Source organism: Miniopterus schreibersii (assembly GCF_964146895.1).
Source record: "Miniopterus schreibersii genome assembly, chromosome: 5".
Taxonomy (NCBI): domain Eukaryota; kingdom Metazoa; phylum Chordata; class Mammalia; order Chiroptera; family Miniopteridae; genus Miniopterus; species Miniopterus schreibersii.
The window spans coordinates 71,798,322-71,814,291 of record NC_138106.1 but is presented as its reverse complement, the minus strand read 5'-3'; the positions used below and the strand labels follow the sequence as shown (position 1 = coordinate 71,814,291).

Below are 15,970 nucleotides of genomic sequence, written 5' to 3'. Positions count from 1 at the left end.
ATGTGCACAAAGGTGAAATGTGATGCTGCACAACACATTCAATTGGAACATGGAATGTAGAAAGCATAAACCAAGGTAAACTGGAAGTTGAAAAGCAAGAAATGGAACATCTAAACATTGCAGGGCTGGATGTCAGTGAACTGAAGTGGACTGGAATGGGACATTGTCAGTTAGGCATCTACAAAGTGTTCTACTCTGGACATTACAAACTCAGGAGAAATGGAGTGTCTTTAATACATGCTTCAAACCACCGGAAAGATGACTATATTCATGGACATCACCAGATGGCCAATATAGAAATCAAACAGACTCTGTCATTGGAAGCAGGATATGGAGAAGCTGTATTCTCTCTGCCAAAACAAGATGACTATCAAACATTAAAGCTGAAGAAGAGCACTAAAAGAATGGCAGTGTCAGAATATAATACAAATAACATTCCTGATCGATTTAATGTACTCATAAAAAAAGATACTTGCACTGTTAAAATCAATTGACTGAGAACCAGAAGAAATGTGGACTGAAGCTAGAAATATTGTTAGGGAAGAATGTGAAAAGGCAATGCCTGAGGTATAAGGAAAAGACAAACCAAGATAGATGACAAAACAAACACTAAAAATTGTTAAAAACAGGCAAGAGGTAAAAGTAAAAGCTAGCAAAAGCAGGTTTGGAATCCTGAATGCAGTTTTTTAATGAGTATCATGTAGAGACAAAGGGAACTATTACAGTAGTGAATGTAAGGAGGTAGAAGAGAACAAGAAAAAAGGAAAAACGAGATCTCTGCCAGAAGATTTGGGAAATTCCAACCTAGACTAGGAATGCTGAATGACCAACAAGGAAGAATCTTACTTCACCAAGAGAAAATAAAGAGGGAAACAGTCCACTGAAAATCTATACCAAAGAAACAAAAGGATGACAGACACCTTTGAAGAAGATTTTATATGGAAGAACCTGTAATTCTAGAAATGGAAGGGAAAGCTGCCCTGGAAGAACATATTGGGAACAAGAAAATCACTAGGAGTTGATAGAATTATTTCAAGTCAAAGAGACTGAATCTGTCAATATTCTAACAAGAATATGTCAACAAATATGGAAATCAAAACAGTGGTCTATAGATTGGAAATATTCAATATGCATCCTAATTTTCAATAAACGAGATTCCAAGGAGTGCAGTAACTAAGGACCATTACTCCAATTTCCCATGCAAGTCAAGTGATGCTTAAGGTAATGCAATAAAGGCTTCTACCTTATCTGGAGCAAGAAATGCTGGATGTTTAAGCTGGATTTTTTTAAAAAAGTAAGAGGCATTCAAGACCTAATTGCAAACATTTGTGGGATATTGGAATGCTCCGAAAAACTTCAGAAGAAAGTCTATGTTTTATAGGCTACAGTAAAGCCTTTGACTGCATGAATCATGAAAGCTAGGGGTTGCTCTGAAAGAAATGAATGTGCCTCTGCACTTGGTCATCCTGATACATAACAGTGTTGTGGACAGGAAGCCACTGTTGGAACAAAATATGGAGAGAAAGAATGGCTTCCTCTAGGCAAAGGTGGCAGACAAAAGTGCATTTTATCTCCCTATTTGTTTAATTTGTACACAGAACATAGCATATAAAAAACTGGGCTAAACTCAGAGGAAGAAGGAGTGAAAATAGGTGGAAGAAATATCAATAACTTAAGATATGCAGATGACCATTTTATTGGCAGAAAGTAGCAATGGTTTAAAACACCGTCTGGTGAAAATGAAAGAAGAAAGTGCCAAAGCAGCACTGCATTTGAACACCAAGAAAACACACCTCATGACTATAAAAGAAATACATGACTTTAACATAGACAGTGAAGATATTGAAATTGGTAAAGATTTTGCTTATCTTGGTTCAGTCATCAATTTAAATGAAGACTGCAGCCACGAAATGAAAGGAGGCTGAAACTTGGAAGTGCAGCAATGGAAGAATTAGGAAAGATCATCAAGAGAAAGATGTGTCATTGGAGAAAAAACTAAGATCATTCACACCCTTGTAGCCCCAGTTCCTATGTCAGACAGTTGAACAGTGAAGAAGGGGGATAGGAAAACAATTGATTCCTTTGAAATGGTGTTGGAGGAGAGCTCTACCCTGGACCTCCAGGTAGACAAACAGGTGTGCTCTAGAGCAAATTAAACCTGAGACATTGCTGGAGGCAAAAATGACAAAAAACAAAAGCTGTCCTACTTTGGGCACATAACGAAAAGGCAACATTCTCTGGGAAAAAACAATAATGCTTGGAAAAATAGAGGCAGCAGGAAAAGAGGAACATGAAATACGGGATGGATTCACTCCATAAAAGAAGCAGTGGGCAGGAGTCTACAGGAGCTGAGCAGGGCTATTGAGGACAAGACATCATGGAAATCACTCATTCATAGGGTTACCAGGAATTGACTCAATGGCATGTAACACAAATAGTCACACTTATTTATTTTTGTTTTTGTTACCTTGCTTTTGGTGTTAAATCCAAAAAAATAATTGCCAGGATTGGTATCATGGAGCTTGCTGCCTACGTTTTCTTCTAGGAGTCTGATGGTTTCAAATCTTACATTCAACTCTAATTCATTTTGAGATAATTTTTGTGTATGGTGTAAGATAGGGGTCCAGTTTTACTCTTTTGCATGTGGCTGTCTAGTTTTCCCAACACCATTTATTTAAGAGACTGTCCTTTCTCCGTTGTGTATTCTTGACTCCTTAGTCAAAACTTAATTGTATGTACAAGGGTTTTTTTGGAGAGTTCTCTATTCTGTTCCATTGATCTATATGTTTATGCCAATACCATACTGTTTTAATTACTATAGGCTAGTAATAGTTTGAAACCAGAAAATGTGACCCTTCTACCTTTTTTCTTCTTTTTCAAAATTGCTTAGCTATTCAGGGTCTTTTGTGGTCCCATGCAAATTTTAGGATTGTTGTTTTGTTTCTTTGAAAAATGTCATTGGAATTTTGGGATTGCATTGAATCTGTAGATTTATTTGGGTAGTATGAGCATTTTAATAATATTAATTTTTTCAATCCATGAGCATGAAATATCTTTTGATTTATGTGTCCTATTTAATTTTTTTCATCAAGGTATTACAGTTTTCAGTGTACATATGTTTCACCTCTTTGGTTAGATTTTTTCCCTAAATATTTTATTATTTTCAATTCCATTGTAAATGGTATTGTTTTCTATATTTCTTTTTTGATAGTTTGCTGTTATTGTATAGAAATGTAATTAATGTTTGTATATTTATTTTGTATTCTGCAACTTTACTGAAGTTATTTATTAGTACGAACAATTTTTCAGATAAAGTTTTTAGGGCTTTTTATATGTACTATACCATCTGCAAATAGTGAGAGTTTTACTTTTTCCTTTCTGATTTGAATGTCTTTTATTTATTTTTCTGGCTTAATTGCTCTGGCTAGGACATCAAGTACAATGTTGAATAAATATGGGCCAGAGGTGGGGGTGGGGGTAGGGGGAATGTGTGAATGTGGCCAAAAGGTACTAACTTCTAGCTATAACATAAATAAGTCCTGGGGATGTAATGTACAACATGATTACTATAGTTAACAATACTGTATTGTATATTTGAAAGTTGCTAATAGAGTAATGTTAAAAGTCCTCCTCACATAAAAAATATATAACTGTGTGAGGTTATGTTTGTTAACTAAACTTATTGTGGTGATCATTTTGCAATATATACATATATCAAGTCATTATGTTGTGTACCTTAAGCTAATATAGCATTATATGTTAATTATATCTTAATAAAACGAGGGGCAAAAATAAGAGAGCTCTCAATAAAAACCTGCAAGGGAATGAGAAAAGCAGGAGCGGGAAGAGGGAGAAGCTTTAAGGGGCCTCAGGCAATACTGTGTCACAGTGATGGCCTTCATGTAAAGATATAATTCCAGGTACCTCTGGGGAAAGCTGCTCCAATAACCCAAGGATGGTTCCCCAAAGCCCAGCTAGTATGAATCCTTAGCAACAGGATTAGGGCCATAGAACCGGCTTTATATCAGGGACTCCTATAATAACTCAATATTAGTTTCTTAGTACTTGTCTGCGCAAGCAGAATAGAATTAAAATATATTCACCATACCTTCAAATCTTCTGAGTGAGTGCATGATAGTTCTTTTGGTACCTTATAGATGTTAGGACATGCTTATGCACAAAATGGGTGTTAAAAATTTACAAATTGCTTGATTTATTTAATTCACGAAATATGTACCATTTCTTATTTTTTCTATCTGTGTGTGTTAAAATCCAATAGGCCAGAACCTGTTTTGTGGACAAAGGATGGTGGAGAATTACCAGATCCTGACCGAATGGTTGTGAGTGGTAGGGAGCTAAACATTCTTTTCCTGAACAAAACGGATAATGGTACATATCGATGCGAAGCCACAAACACCATCGGCCAAAGCAGTGCGGAGTATGTCCTCATCGTACACGGTGAGTACCTTTTTGACATTATTATATGTGAAAGAGTGTATCTCCTGAAAAACCTTATCAAAATCTTTAGAATAACAAAATTAAACAGGTTTTCTTTTTCTTTCAGAAGATCTCATAAATGTAAATATCTCCAAGATTCACTTTTAATTGTTTCAAGTCAAACAAATAAAATAAAATTTAAAGATACATTAAAAATAAAATTATTTTTGTAACAAGCTTTCTTTATTACAAATATATTGTGTAATTTGGGGTGGTGACTATTAAATTATATTAATGGTTTTCTTTCAATTATACAAATGAGTGCTTTTAGTTATAAATCAGAATCATAAAAATTATACTTCCCTTAAGCTAATTTTGGTTGTATTATCATAAAAATATACTTATAATTGCTGTAACTGGTTTCACAAGGAATGATAGCATGCCACTGAGATGCAGCAAAGGCAGAGGTCTACAGTATTAATGATAACTGTATTAATTTCTCATGAACAATATCTGAAACACCCACAGACATTTTTTCCCCCTCTCCACTAATTTCACAATTTGAGTATATATAACAAAATTCAGTAAAAAATACCAATACACAAGATTGAAAAGTATCTGTTTTTTCCAACCTCTAAAAGCCGCAATGTGTTGTTTATAAGGTAACACTAACATATTGTTAGATGGAGATAACTTTTATGAGATTTAAAAATACTGCAATAAAAAAAGTCAAGTTTCTTTACTGAAGGATTTCCCAGAGCTTATTTTATATGCAGGGTACATTGTGAATCTCCAAGAGAGAGAAGCATAGAGAATGGAACATTTTTCTGATATATTTCACCAAGAAAAACTTTTCTAAGACTAGTATTGTGTTCTACACAATATTACAGTATTCCAAATGAGTATTGTGTAAGTCATAATGCTGTCATAAATCCAGTGGATCTTAGAAATCACGAAGAGTGTAGGTTTATTTGATATTTTCCCATGAATGTAATTGTAGAATGCTGTAAGAAACATGGGTTAGTTCCAAGAAAGAATTTGAGGGTAGGGGAGGTAAAAATCTAATTCTTTGGAAAGAGATCTAAATTTAGGGAAAACATAATCCAGTGGTGTTTTTACCCAGGTATTTATTTTGCTTTAATACAGGTGAAAATCAGATGAAAAATAATATATTAAGTCAATAGTCTGCTTTCAAATTGCTTTATTGTATGCAATCTCTCAATTCTTAATACCACTTTGTTATCAAAGGCAAGTAAAGGCTCTCAGCGAATAGACTATCCACATATAAACATCTTGAAGATCATAGAGCTGAGAGATTAATTTCTAGCATATTAAGAATTATACAAATTTCAAGAAAGATCAGCCTAATTTGATTAGACTGATAAAATGGAATTAAATGTGGTAAACCCTTGTAGTCACACCCTGCCACCTTACTGCCAGAGAGAATGTAACCATTACTGGGTAAATCAAGAAGGTACGTTAGAGCCTTAGAGCAGAGTCCGGGAGCAGCTGTCCATTCATGCTGACCTGCATGTGTGGATCATGCAGTCGTGTAAATGAGGTGTAGTCTGATTCACCCTTAGCTTTCTAAGTGCTTCTCTCACCTGACAGTTTCTGGGAACCTGGGGGAATGTTGCATAGCATGTCACATTGTGTCAAAAGCAATATGACACTAAAAATAATGAGAATTAAAAGGGAGTGACAGAAAATCATATACTTAAATGAAAAGAATGTCATTCGTTTTTTTAAAAGTAATTCAAGTGGGGAAAATTCATATGTTTTTCCAGTGTTTGCAAGCCAGCCAACAGCATGATTTCCTAAGTAGCCAAGCTGCCTTTAGGTAGTTGGCAGTTGACACATTTCTAATAAATACTTTTCTAAGCACTTTGTAAGAAGTCATTTTTGGCTTTGCTTTTTGAACTACAATTTATCAAAAGCACCCCATAGATTAATGCTATTCATGCTACTATATAAATGCTGTGAAGTTCAACAGTGGTTTACCCAGGATTATTGACACAAGTAATGAGAGGCTCTATGAAACAGTGAAACCATATTACACTGTGTTTAAAAGAACTCCAATTGGGTTCATTACAAAATAAAGGTTTTTTTCACCCTTTTTGCACATAGAGTATAATGTTTCATTAGTCACTGGTGGTATAAATATAAAAAGCTACTCTCTTCTGTTAATGGTTTGGCTGTTTCAAAACCTTACTAAATGATGAAATTTGAGTGGCATTTCGATCTATAATGAATGCTGTATGCATTTCGGAATGGAGTGATAAGTGATCATTTGTGAGAACTTCACCCTTTTATCTTTTACACCAAGGTTGATTTTACATCAGCTGTGATAATTTAATATAGCTCTAGCACAGAAGGGCCTTTCATGAGCTGAGACCGAGTCTTTGTACCATGGTTGCCTAGGTCCTATTGATTCTTAACTTGATGGAGGTTTGAGCGCTTTCCTGTGAAATCACCTGCTATGTAGATGCCATGCTAATGGTTAGATTTTATTCTTTAGGTGTCAATGGAAGTTCATTATTTAAATGTTACCACATTTAATTGTTAACAGCACTGACACTTTGTATTATGGACACCGGAGGTTTTCTGTCCCCCCCTCCCAATTACATCTTTGCAAATTTCAGCATTAGAACTACAGATGGTGATTTGAAACTGCCAGTATGAAATTCTGGGCCTAACAAATTTGAGCATACAAATACTTGTAGGATAAAACATTGTACTTATGAAACATTTGCATTATGGAGATTCCTTTAGGAAAGAAAGTAGCATTTTTTTAATTAACAAGCTTAATAGTAGCATTTTTTAATTAAAAAATTAATCTGTTCAATTGGTAGTCATAGTTATACTATTAATTTCTGTGAGCACAGTAGTTTTTTGGTTTGTTTTTGCTATGTATAAAAATATTGAAACAATTTTCTTGTTATTATTAGGATCCTGATTTTTATTTAGAATGACTGATTGCTTTCATATTAATGGTCTCGAAATGTGCTGCTGAACTGCTGTTTGTAGAACTCAGATCAAGAGAAAAATTCATTCATTCACTAAGTAGATATTTAGCATTTATCCACCGAGTGTAAAGGCAGTGTAAGAGTAATAGCACTCAAGAAGTTTAGAGTTTAACATGAAAGATAAGTTAAGCATTCAAGTAATTATGATATAAAAGTGGAAGAGCTATAGGAGAATGGACATACAATGCTGTAGATTTCCAGAGTCTGTAAGAATGTGGTTCCAGTGTCTGGAATTTTTATAAAAATAGTAACACAGCCCTTCTGGATTGTTCATTAGCTAATGGTATATATCATAAATCGAAGTGCCCAACACAGCGTCAGGTACAGAGATATGCAACAAATTAGACCACTATTATCATTACATTGAAATATTCCCGGCATTCTTTGTTCACCCAGGTCTCCATGGATCTCTGTCCACACCTTGGCCCTTTCACACTGGCTTCACCTCTACCACAAGCGGTGCACACGCACATACTGTGCAAACACACGCACAGTACCGAAAAATCAAAGGTTCCAGACATCTTATTCTTTCTTTCTTTTTTAATCCTCCCTGGAGGATATTTTTTTCATTGCTTTTCAGAGAGGGCGGAAGGGAGGGAGAGAGAGAGAGGGGGAGAGAAGCATCGAGGTGAGAGACACATTGATTGGCTGCCTCCCACACTCACCCCGACCTGGGCTGGGATGGAGCCTGCAACCGAGGTACATGCCCTTGGCCGGAATCGAACCTGGAACCCTTCAGTCCGCGGGCCAACGCTCCAGCCACTGAGCGAAACCCGCAGGGGCTGGACAGCAGATTCTTAAAGCTTCACAAATGCCTCATTCAGTAAAGAAAAGAGGCTTATTTACACATTCATTCCCTTGAGAGCTGCGGCCCTTACTATAGGCAATTCATGTGTTCCCTGGTTTGTTGGAACCTTGTCAATAAGCCCTCAACTGGTCAGAACTTGAAATGTGATTGTTAGCATGGTACTAGCCCATGAGTAGCGTGTCATAATCAATGTTATTAATGTGAATTTTTTTCTTTTTTTCAAATCTTATCATTTTAAGATTAGTTATCCAGTTTTGTTTCCATAGCTCTTTGTAGAAACCATTGAACATTTTGACTGAGTTTAAACAATAAGTTCAATAACCCATAGAATCAAAGTTAAAATCAGTTGCAAAAGTTTTTGGATTAAAGATATTTAAAGGACTGACACATTTGGTCTTCTTTTCTGTTTTTTATTGAAGTGTAATTGACAGAATGCTGTATTAGTTTCAGGTGTACAACAAAATGATTTAATATTTGTATATATTTTGAAAAATTATCACTAAAAAAATATTACTAGTAGCCTTATCATATCAAGGGCAATATAATTTCAGTGCTCTGATATGAAACTTACTCATGAGTTGCATATAATTTATTGTCAATACTCTTCCCTGAATGGTACCCAAAGCAGGAATTAGGCTATCCCCAGTGAAAAACAAGATAGTTCTAAATCCTTGCTAACTAAGCAATAAAAAGCTTAAACATATAACAATAGAGTAAGTTAGTAATATAGTTTATTGAGCAGGATAAAAGCTATAATCACCCTTGTTTCTCTGATGCAACATCAAATCAGAGGATTTAGATAAAGTATTTTCTGCCCAAGCTAAGACTATCCAGATCTGTATCTTCCAGTGCAGAGAACATAGCAGATGCCTGTTTATCACACAAGGGATGACTGCAGAGAACTACAGATGACCTAAGGCTGATCTTATTTTCCATTTGGAAGCAATTCAAGCGCTCATATTTATTTATCAGCAACCGATTAAAACAATATTATTTTGAAAGTGTCAGAAACATATAGCACCTGGGAACTTTTGAAAAGCTGTCTAATGAGAGTGTGAAACACAAATTACCATATTCCCTCTACATCCTAAACCTCTTTCTTCTCAACTTTCCCAGTGCCTGTTACCTCCCTTCACACTCACACTAGAGCAGTTTGTAAGCACTCTTCAAAACACAAATGGAAGATGGACAGAGACACTGGAACTCTTTAGTAGCACCTCCAGCCTCGAAGCCTCCCCAGGATTCAGGAAGTAATACAGTAATATAAGTAGGAAAAAAAAAAGAGCAACATATTTCTTTCTCTACCTGTAGCTACACTACTACAGAAGGCCTCTATTATAGAAGAGTAACAGGTAGTTCAATTAGAAAATTTGTGGACAACCCACTCCACTTAGGTCCCTACTCAGGGTTGTCCCAGACAGTCACTACAGAGTTGAGATTCACTCTTCCAGAAAGTTTTTTTATGATGTTCCTCATTTCCAAATTTACACTTCCTATTACCCTTCTAGGAGATTTAAAAAAAAATTCTTTTGCCACTGTTCCTACTTATTCCATTTCTTTATTATTTTCTACTTGCATGAATATACTTTTATAACAATTCATTGCTTCTTCATTATCTTAACTTTTACTATTCTTATTTTGATGAAATTGGCCACCATGCACCTTTCTACGTTTTTACTTTATATGTATATATTTTGCTTTTCTAGCAAATTTTATTTTTATGAACATATAAAAACAAGTAAGATTCTCCATACATAGTACTATCATAGTAGAAAATGAAACAAAATAAAAAACTTGTTTATATTTCTGTCATGCCAATCAGTTTACTGACAGTTGCTGACTTGGTATTCCTAAAATATCACTGATGTTATGATTTGCTTTGGTTATTAGTTCATGTGTCTATTGAAATGAATACTGATGAAAAATACTATATTGCTTTTTCTTTGTTTCTTTCCAGAATAATTTACCTCAAACTAACACATATTAAATAGGATTCACCACATTTTATTATTAGAGTAAGAACAATTATGAAAAGAATGTTTCAGATTTTTAATTTTAATAATATAAAAGAATATTCCTTCTAGAAATGTCTATGTGTTTTAGTCTAGGGAAAGGTATCTAGCTATTAAATGTACCTTTCCAGTTTTAAAGAATTGACACAACCACTTTTATTTCACTCTGCTTTTATTGTTAAAAATAAATGTCAAAAATACTCAGAGACAGAAAGTTGCACACCAAGATCTTACAGACTCCGTCAAGCCAAGCTTCCAAATTTTGTTACAAGCATCTGTAAGCCATCAAGCATCTCTTTTAAATACTTAACTAGTGTGCAAAATATAAACAGAATTGCTTTAGGATTACTGGTACCTGATCCTAAATTTAGCAAAATGACTGATACATGTGTAAGTGAATGCAGTAATTATTATGCAAAGATTAGGAGTATCATAAAGTAATATCCTAAATTTGTTTTTAAATTTATTTTAACCTAGGACTAAGCAAATATGATTATAATGCACACTTTCTTAGTCTTACTGTATATATTTCACATATTTATATTATGATTATCAATGATTTAAAAGCTAATGAGTATTTTCTTCACATTAAAATGAAAAAAATATACTCTGTGTATCAGAGTAAATGTAGCTAGACTAAAAAGTTGGCAGTCACAAGTACATGTACTATCACAATTATCCAGCAATGAAACATTTAGAAACTTTGAGAGGCTACACAAATTTGTTTGCTTAGCTGTACTGCTAGGAAAGGCGATACAGATCAAGATGGAAGTAAAACAGTGAATCTTTTATCTCAGATGGGTAAATGGGGAGCAGGAAAGGGAAGTGTGGATCATGAACAGATGTACAGCCTAGCAAACATTAAAAAGAATTCAGCTAAAATCTGTTCCCTCACATGGAAACAGACTTACCAGTTGGTAAATTAATTCTGTGTACTCATAATGAGCATTTTTCCTCTAGAGAGGCTTTCTTTAGAAGCTTAGATGGAACTATACAGTGTAGGAAGAAAATGATAGAAAAGGCATCCATATGGAACAAGAAACAGTGTACTAATGGAAGAGCCCTATGGTTGTTGCTCTCATCTCCAGTTGAGCTTCCAGACAGTAGACTAGTTGGACAAGTCTGAAAACAGCACCTTCTTTAATGGCTGAGATAAAACATGTCATTTCTGGACATGAATGAGCAGGGATGGCTGTGATGTCTGTGGGAAAGGTGTACCTCTGACTGAATGAACATGCTGTTGCTCTGCAGAGAGAAGTGGATGGGATCAAACAGTGGAGCCAGGATCACTGTTTCCATTAGAAACTGTTTTAAAAGGTGTATGTGTGCAAGCATGCTCAACAGAGTTTAGGCTTATTTCCATCTCTTTGTTTAAGATGAGCATGAGGTGGATAAATTAGGGTTTCATCTTTCAGAGTAAAAATTCTGTTCACAGATAGCACTCTGTAGAAAATGGTTCTGCTGATTAAAGTGTCCAGGAGGAAAACTCTCCTTCCTGCCTTCAGGGGGGAAGAGTCCACTGCTCAACAACTTCAACATTTTAAACAACTTTTCTTTCACAATTGATAAATAATCTGTTCTATCAGTTGCAGTAATGTAAATATAAGGATGGAACCCAAGCCCTTGGGCTATCTCAATTTTTTTCATGTGCAAATAAGGCTATATTGTAGCTTTACAAAATGTACGGAGCTCTTCTACTGACATATATATGCATTCATTCATTAGAGAGTTCCAGTGATAAGCAATGGTCTGTGGGGGAAACTTGGAGCCTTTGCCTTCAGAAACAAAGGCATGCCTAACTAGAAGATACAGATTTTACTGAAAAATTGCTTTGTAGCTTCTTACAATGTAGTTTTCAAACACATTGTAACAACATATATTGGGGTTATTCCAGAATCTAAGATTTATCCTTGATTTTTTTCCTCTCTACCCTTCTCTCTAATTCATCAGCAAATTGTTTTGACACTATTCCCAAATCATGCCCCAATTACATCCACTTTTTGCCACCATCCTCTCTAGCCTAGACTATTGAAACGTTATTTAGTGGGCTCCCTGCTTCCATGCTTCTAACTCTAATCTATTACCCACACAGGTACAATATATAAATATTTTAAATGCATATTTCTTTATATTTTCCCCCACTGAAATTTCTCTAACAGCATTTCATCACACTTAGTATAAAACCCAAGTTCTTATTACTCTAGTTTACCAAACCCAGCATAATGTGATACCAACCTACCTCGTGACATCTCATCACTCTCTATGCAATCATTTATGTTTTCCTGGTCATCTTTCAACTCCTCTATGACATCAAGTTGATTCTCTTTTAGGAACCCCATGTCTAGAATGTTTACCCAGGAAGTATAAGGAATGAATTCTGGTCTTTGCAGGAGTGACCTCTCATCAGACACATCTCATTTTAAACAATTATTTCAGAGAGTCCTTTTATGGCCACTCATCGAGTGCACATTTGTATGTGTATATGTATACATGTGTACATATAAAATATATAAAATATATTCATGCATTTATGTGCATAAATTATATGTGCATATATGTATCTGTACAGGTTGATATATTCTATGTTCACCCAGGAGCTTATGACTTCCTTGAAAGCAGAAATCTTAAACATCTTGTTTATCTCTGTATCTTTAGCTCTAAGTAGCAGGCAATTAATAAATATTTTTAATGAATTAATTTTTTTTTGTCTCTCATTCTCTCTGTATCTCCCTATTTTCAACAGAAGAAACTTTAATAAAATAATATATGTATGTATACATATACATATGCATATGTACCCACCCATATCCACATACATACACATATACACACATATATACTTATATACATATATGTAGATGTGTGTGTGTTTATACACACTGTCCTAACTTCTGAGTAAAATCAGGACAATTGATATTCATTCATTGATCACCAAAATCAAGTCCTTTAACTTTCATCTTATATTAGGAAAAGGAGTGAGATATATTTATTTGGCAATCCATGTGTAAATGGTGCTTTATAGAGTTAGGCAGTCAGCAATATGAATACTGTGTATAGAAAAATTAAGATACCTAATGGAAATCTTTGACTTCATATATTTGTTCTTTTGGGGGGGGGGATTCTATATTAGTGCTAACAGAAAATTGATTTGTTTTTTGGAACTCTATATCAACTCTTATAAAAATAACCTTTAAATCTAGCCAAATATAAAACTTCTCATAGGCATAGCCTAAAAATCCACATCATAATGTTGTGGTATCTAACACTTTACTATTTCAGGAAATCTTTCTTGAGTATCTAGTGTATTCAAAGTAATAGGCTAGGCACTGTGGATCCTGTAATATGCTAGGACTGCTTAGTAAAGATAAAACAGTGAAGTGTTTTCACTCATGTTTCACCATGATACAATTTCAAAAATGTCTTCAAGGTCCCCTCTTTAATTGTAATATTCCAGAAGACATATCCAGGAGAATATGAAATTCCACAATCAGAAATATGTTACTCTGGTAAAATGTTCATTTCTTTATCATGACCAAATTTAAATGTAAATAATTTGGAGAAGGTTATCAATTTGTATCACTAAATCTTATGCAGGAGTCAGTTTTTTAAATAACCTTTTCTAAGGTTAAAAAAAAAAACTTGCTTTGCATGAGAACTCTGAACATTAGGAATACAAGTGATAGGTAAAGATATTAAAAGTGGAGCTCAATAAGCATTTCTTCACAATTCTACTTAATATCACTCTTAGTGTTTACTAGGGATTATCTTCTATGGATTCATCAAAGTGGATCTATTTATTATTGTGCAGGCACAATAAATACCTACAAATGGCCGCTGTTGATTTTGTTAAGTTCTAGGATAGCAAGTTTATAATAACAATGTTTAAAACATTCCTACATTTTCCTTTAATTTTTATTTAAATAAGCTTTTCTATTACAATATTAAATGTTATATCTGGTTGTATTTTACTGTTTTTACAAACTATCATAAGAAATAGTTATGTGAAAATTAGAATTCACTAAAATTAATGCTGTGCCATAACTTCCAGTTTAATGACAATATTTTTCAATGGATATGTCTTCAGCAGCATCATACAGTAGTGTGATATGAGACATCATGTGAGCTTACATCAGTGCATTTTTTAAATGTGAACCAGCACCTGTAGGGGTTCTTTGTATTTCCTTAACTCATACGCAAAAATGTCTGCATTTATGTTTCTTTTTATTTTTTTAAATATATATATATATATGTTATATATATATAATATATATATATATTTCAGAGAGAGGAAAAGAGAGGGAGAGAGAGATAAAAACACCCATGATGAGAGAGTCATTGGGGATCGAGCCTGCAACCCGGGCATGTGCCCTGACCAGGAATCGAACCTCGATCTCCTGGATCCTAGGTCGATGCTCAACCGCTGAGCCACTCCCGGTCAGGCTATAAGTTTCTTGATTAAGGTGTTTTTCTTTTAGAGTGTTAACTGTGATTCATCACTAATTGAGAACCTGGTCCAACGCATTTATTTAAATGACCAGATCTAAACTCTTCATTTTGGGTAGAGGTTAAATTATAAGCAAAATGCCTCTCTCTCTGATACATTATCATATAACCTAGGTGAAAAAATTCAAGTATCTGGATTTCTCAATCAATGTTTATACTTTCCTGTGTGTATATTCAGATTTAATTTAAGTTTTTCTCTTAATGGCTGATAGTCCTGTTCCCCAGGAAACTGACTTCCTTACAGAACTTAAAGTACTTGATCAAATTATCTGATTTACTTTTTGGAAAAGTACTTTTAGGAGAGTGCTCACAGTGTTGAAGTAGATGGAACCAAATAATATAGGATCACCCATTTCAAAGACATTTTTTTCCTATTTTAAATTTTACTTTGCTTTGTCAGTTTAGAATGTAAAGGAGTATTTTAAAAGAAAAGAATGCATATTTTTTTTCAAATAGCATGCTGATTTTATTCATAAACTTCTTGTAATTACATAGGACTGTTGGTTACCTCCTACAGTTTAAAATTGCAGTACTTTTCGTTTTTCAAGAATAGCTTTTTTATTATTATTATTGTATAAGGATTCCATTTAGTTTGTGAAGCCAGTGGAAACTATCAGAGGGATAAAAAGGGATGTATTGAAATCTAATTTTTAAAAGGGTTCCATTTTATGGAGCAGATGAGGTCACCTTACGATGCTCCAGGAGCTGTCTGCATGGGCAAGTTGAGGCCTCATCAACCAGGTGGTTGTCATTTAAGTAAGAGCCTTGGTGCTGTTCTCCATTCTTATGCTATAATCCAAATAGGCTGAACATAATGGGAATAGACAAATGTTCTCTGCACAGGCAAAAAAAGAAAATACAGTAAACTTTTTCTCTTACAATTGCTTCCAGTGGCAGTGTAATTACCAATAAAAAGGTTGAAGATGCTCTGATTTTTAAGGCTCAGAAATGGGAATAGCTTCTATCAAAAATATACTTCTTACCTTAATACTTCTAGTATATGTTGAGTTCTGACCCTTCTGTATCTCCACTAATAATCCGTGGTTTGGATTCACTCTTGATTACCCTGGGACCACCCTGGGGAGTTATTGACATAAAGCAGAAAGGAAGCAGACATATGGAGTCCAGACTAAATGGCTCTTCTCTTTTTTTCCTACTGAACACTAGTCCTTGGAGAGAAACAA

General features: G+C 34.5%; 1 protein-coding gene across 5 annotated transcripts in view; it reads left to right on the top strand.

Moving 5' to 3' along the window:
- The window catches only part of CADM2 (cell adhesion molecule 2), a 997,699-nt gene that overhangs the window by 910,749 nt on the left and 70,980 nt on the right, over window positions 1-15,970 (top strand). For all 5 annotated transcript variants that reach the window (XM_081138746.1, XM_081138747.1, XM_081138744.1 and 2 more), the window contains one exon: window positions 4,280-4,458. In XM_081138746.1, coding sequence (XP_080994872.1) covers window positions 4,280-4,458 — 179 coding nt within the window. The remainder of the gene's footprint in view (window positions 1-4,279; window positions 4,459-15,970) is intronic.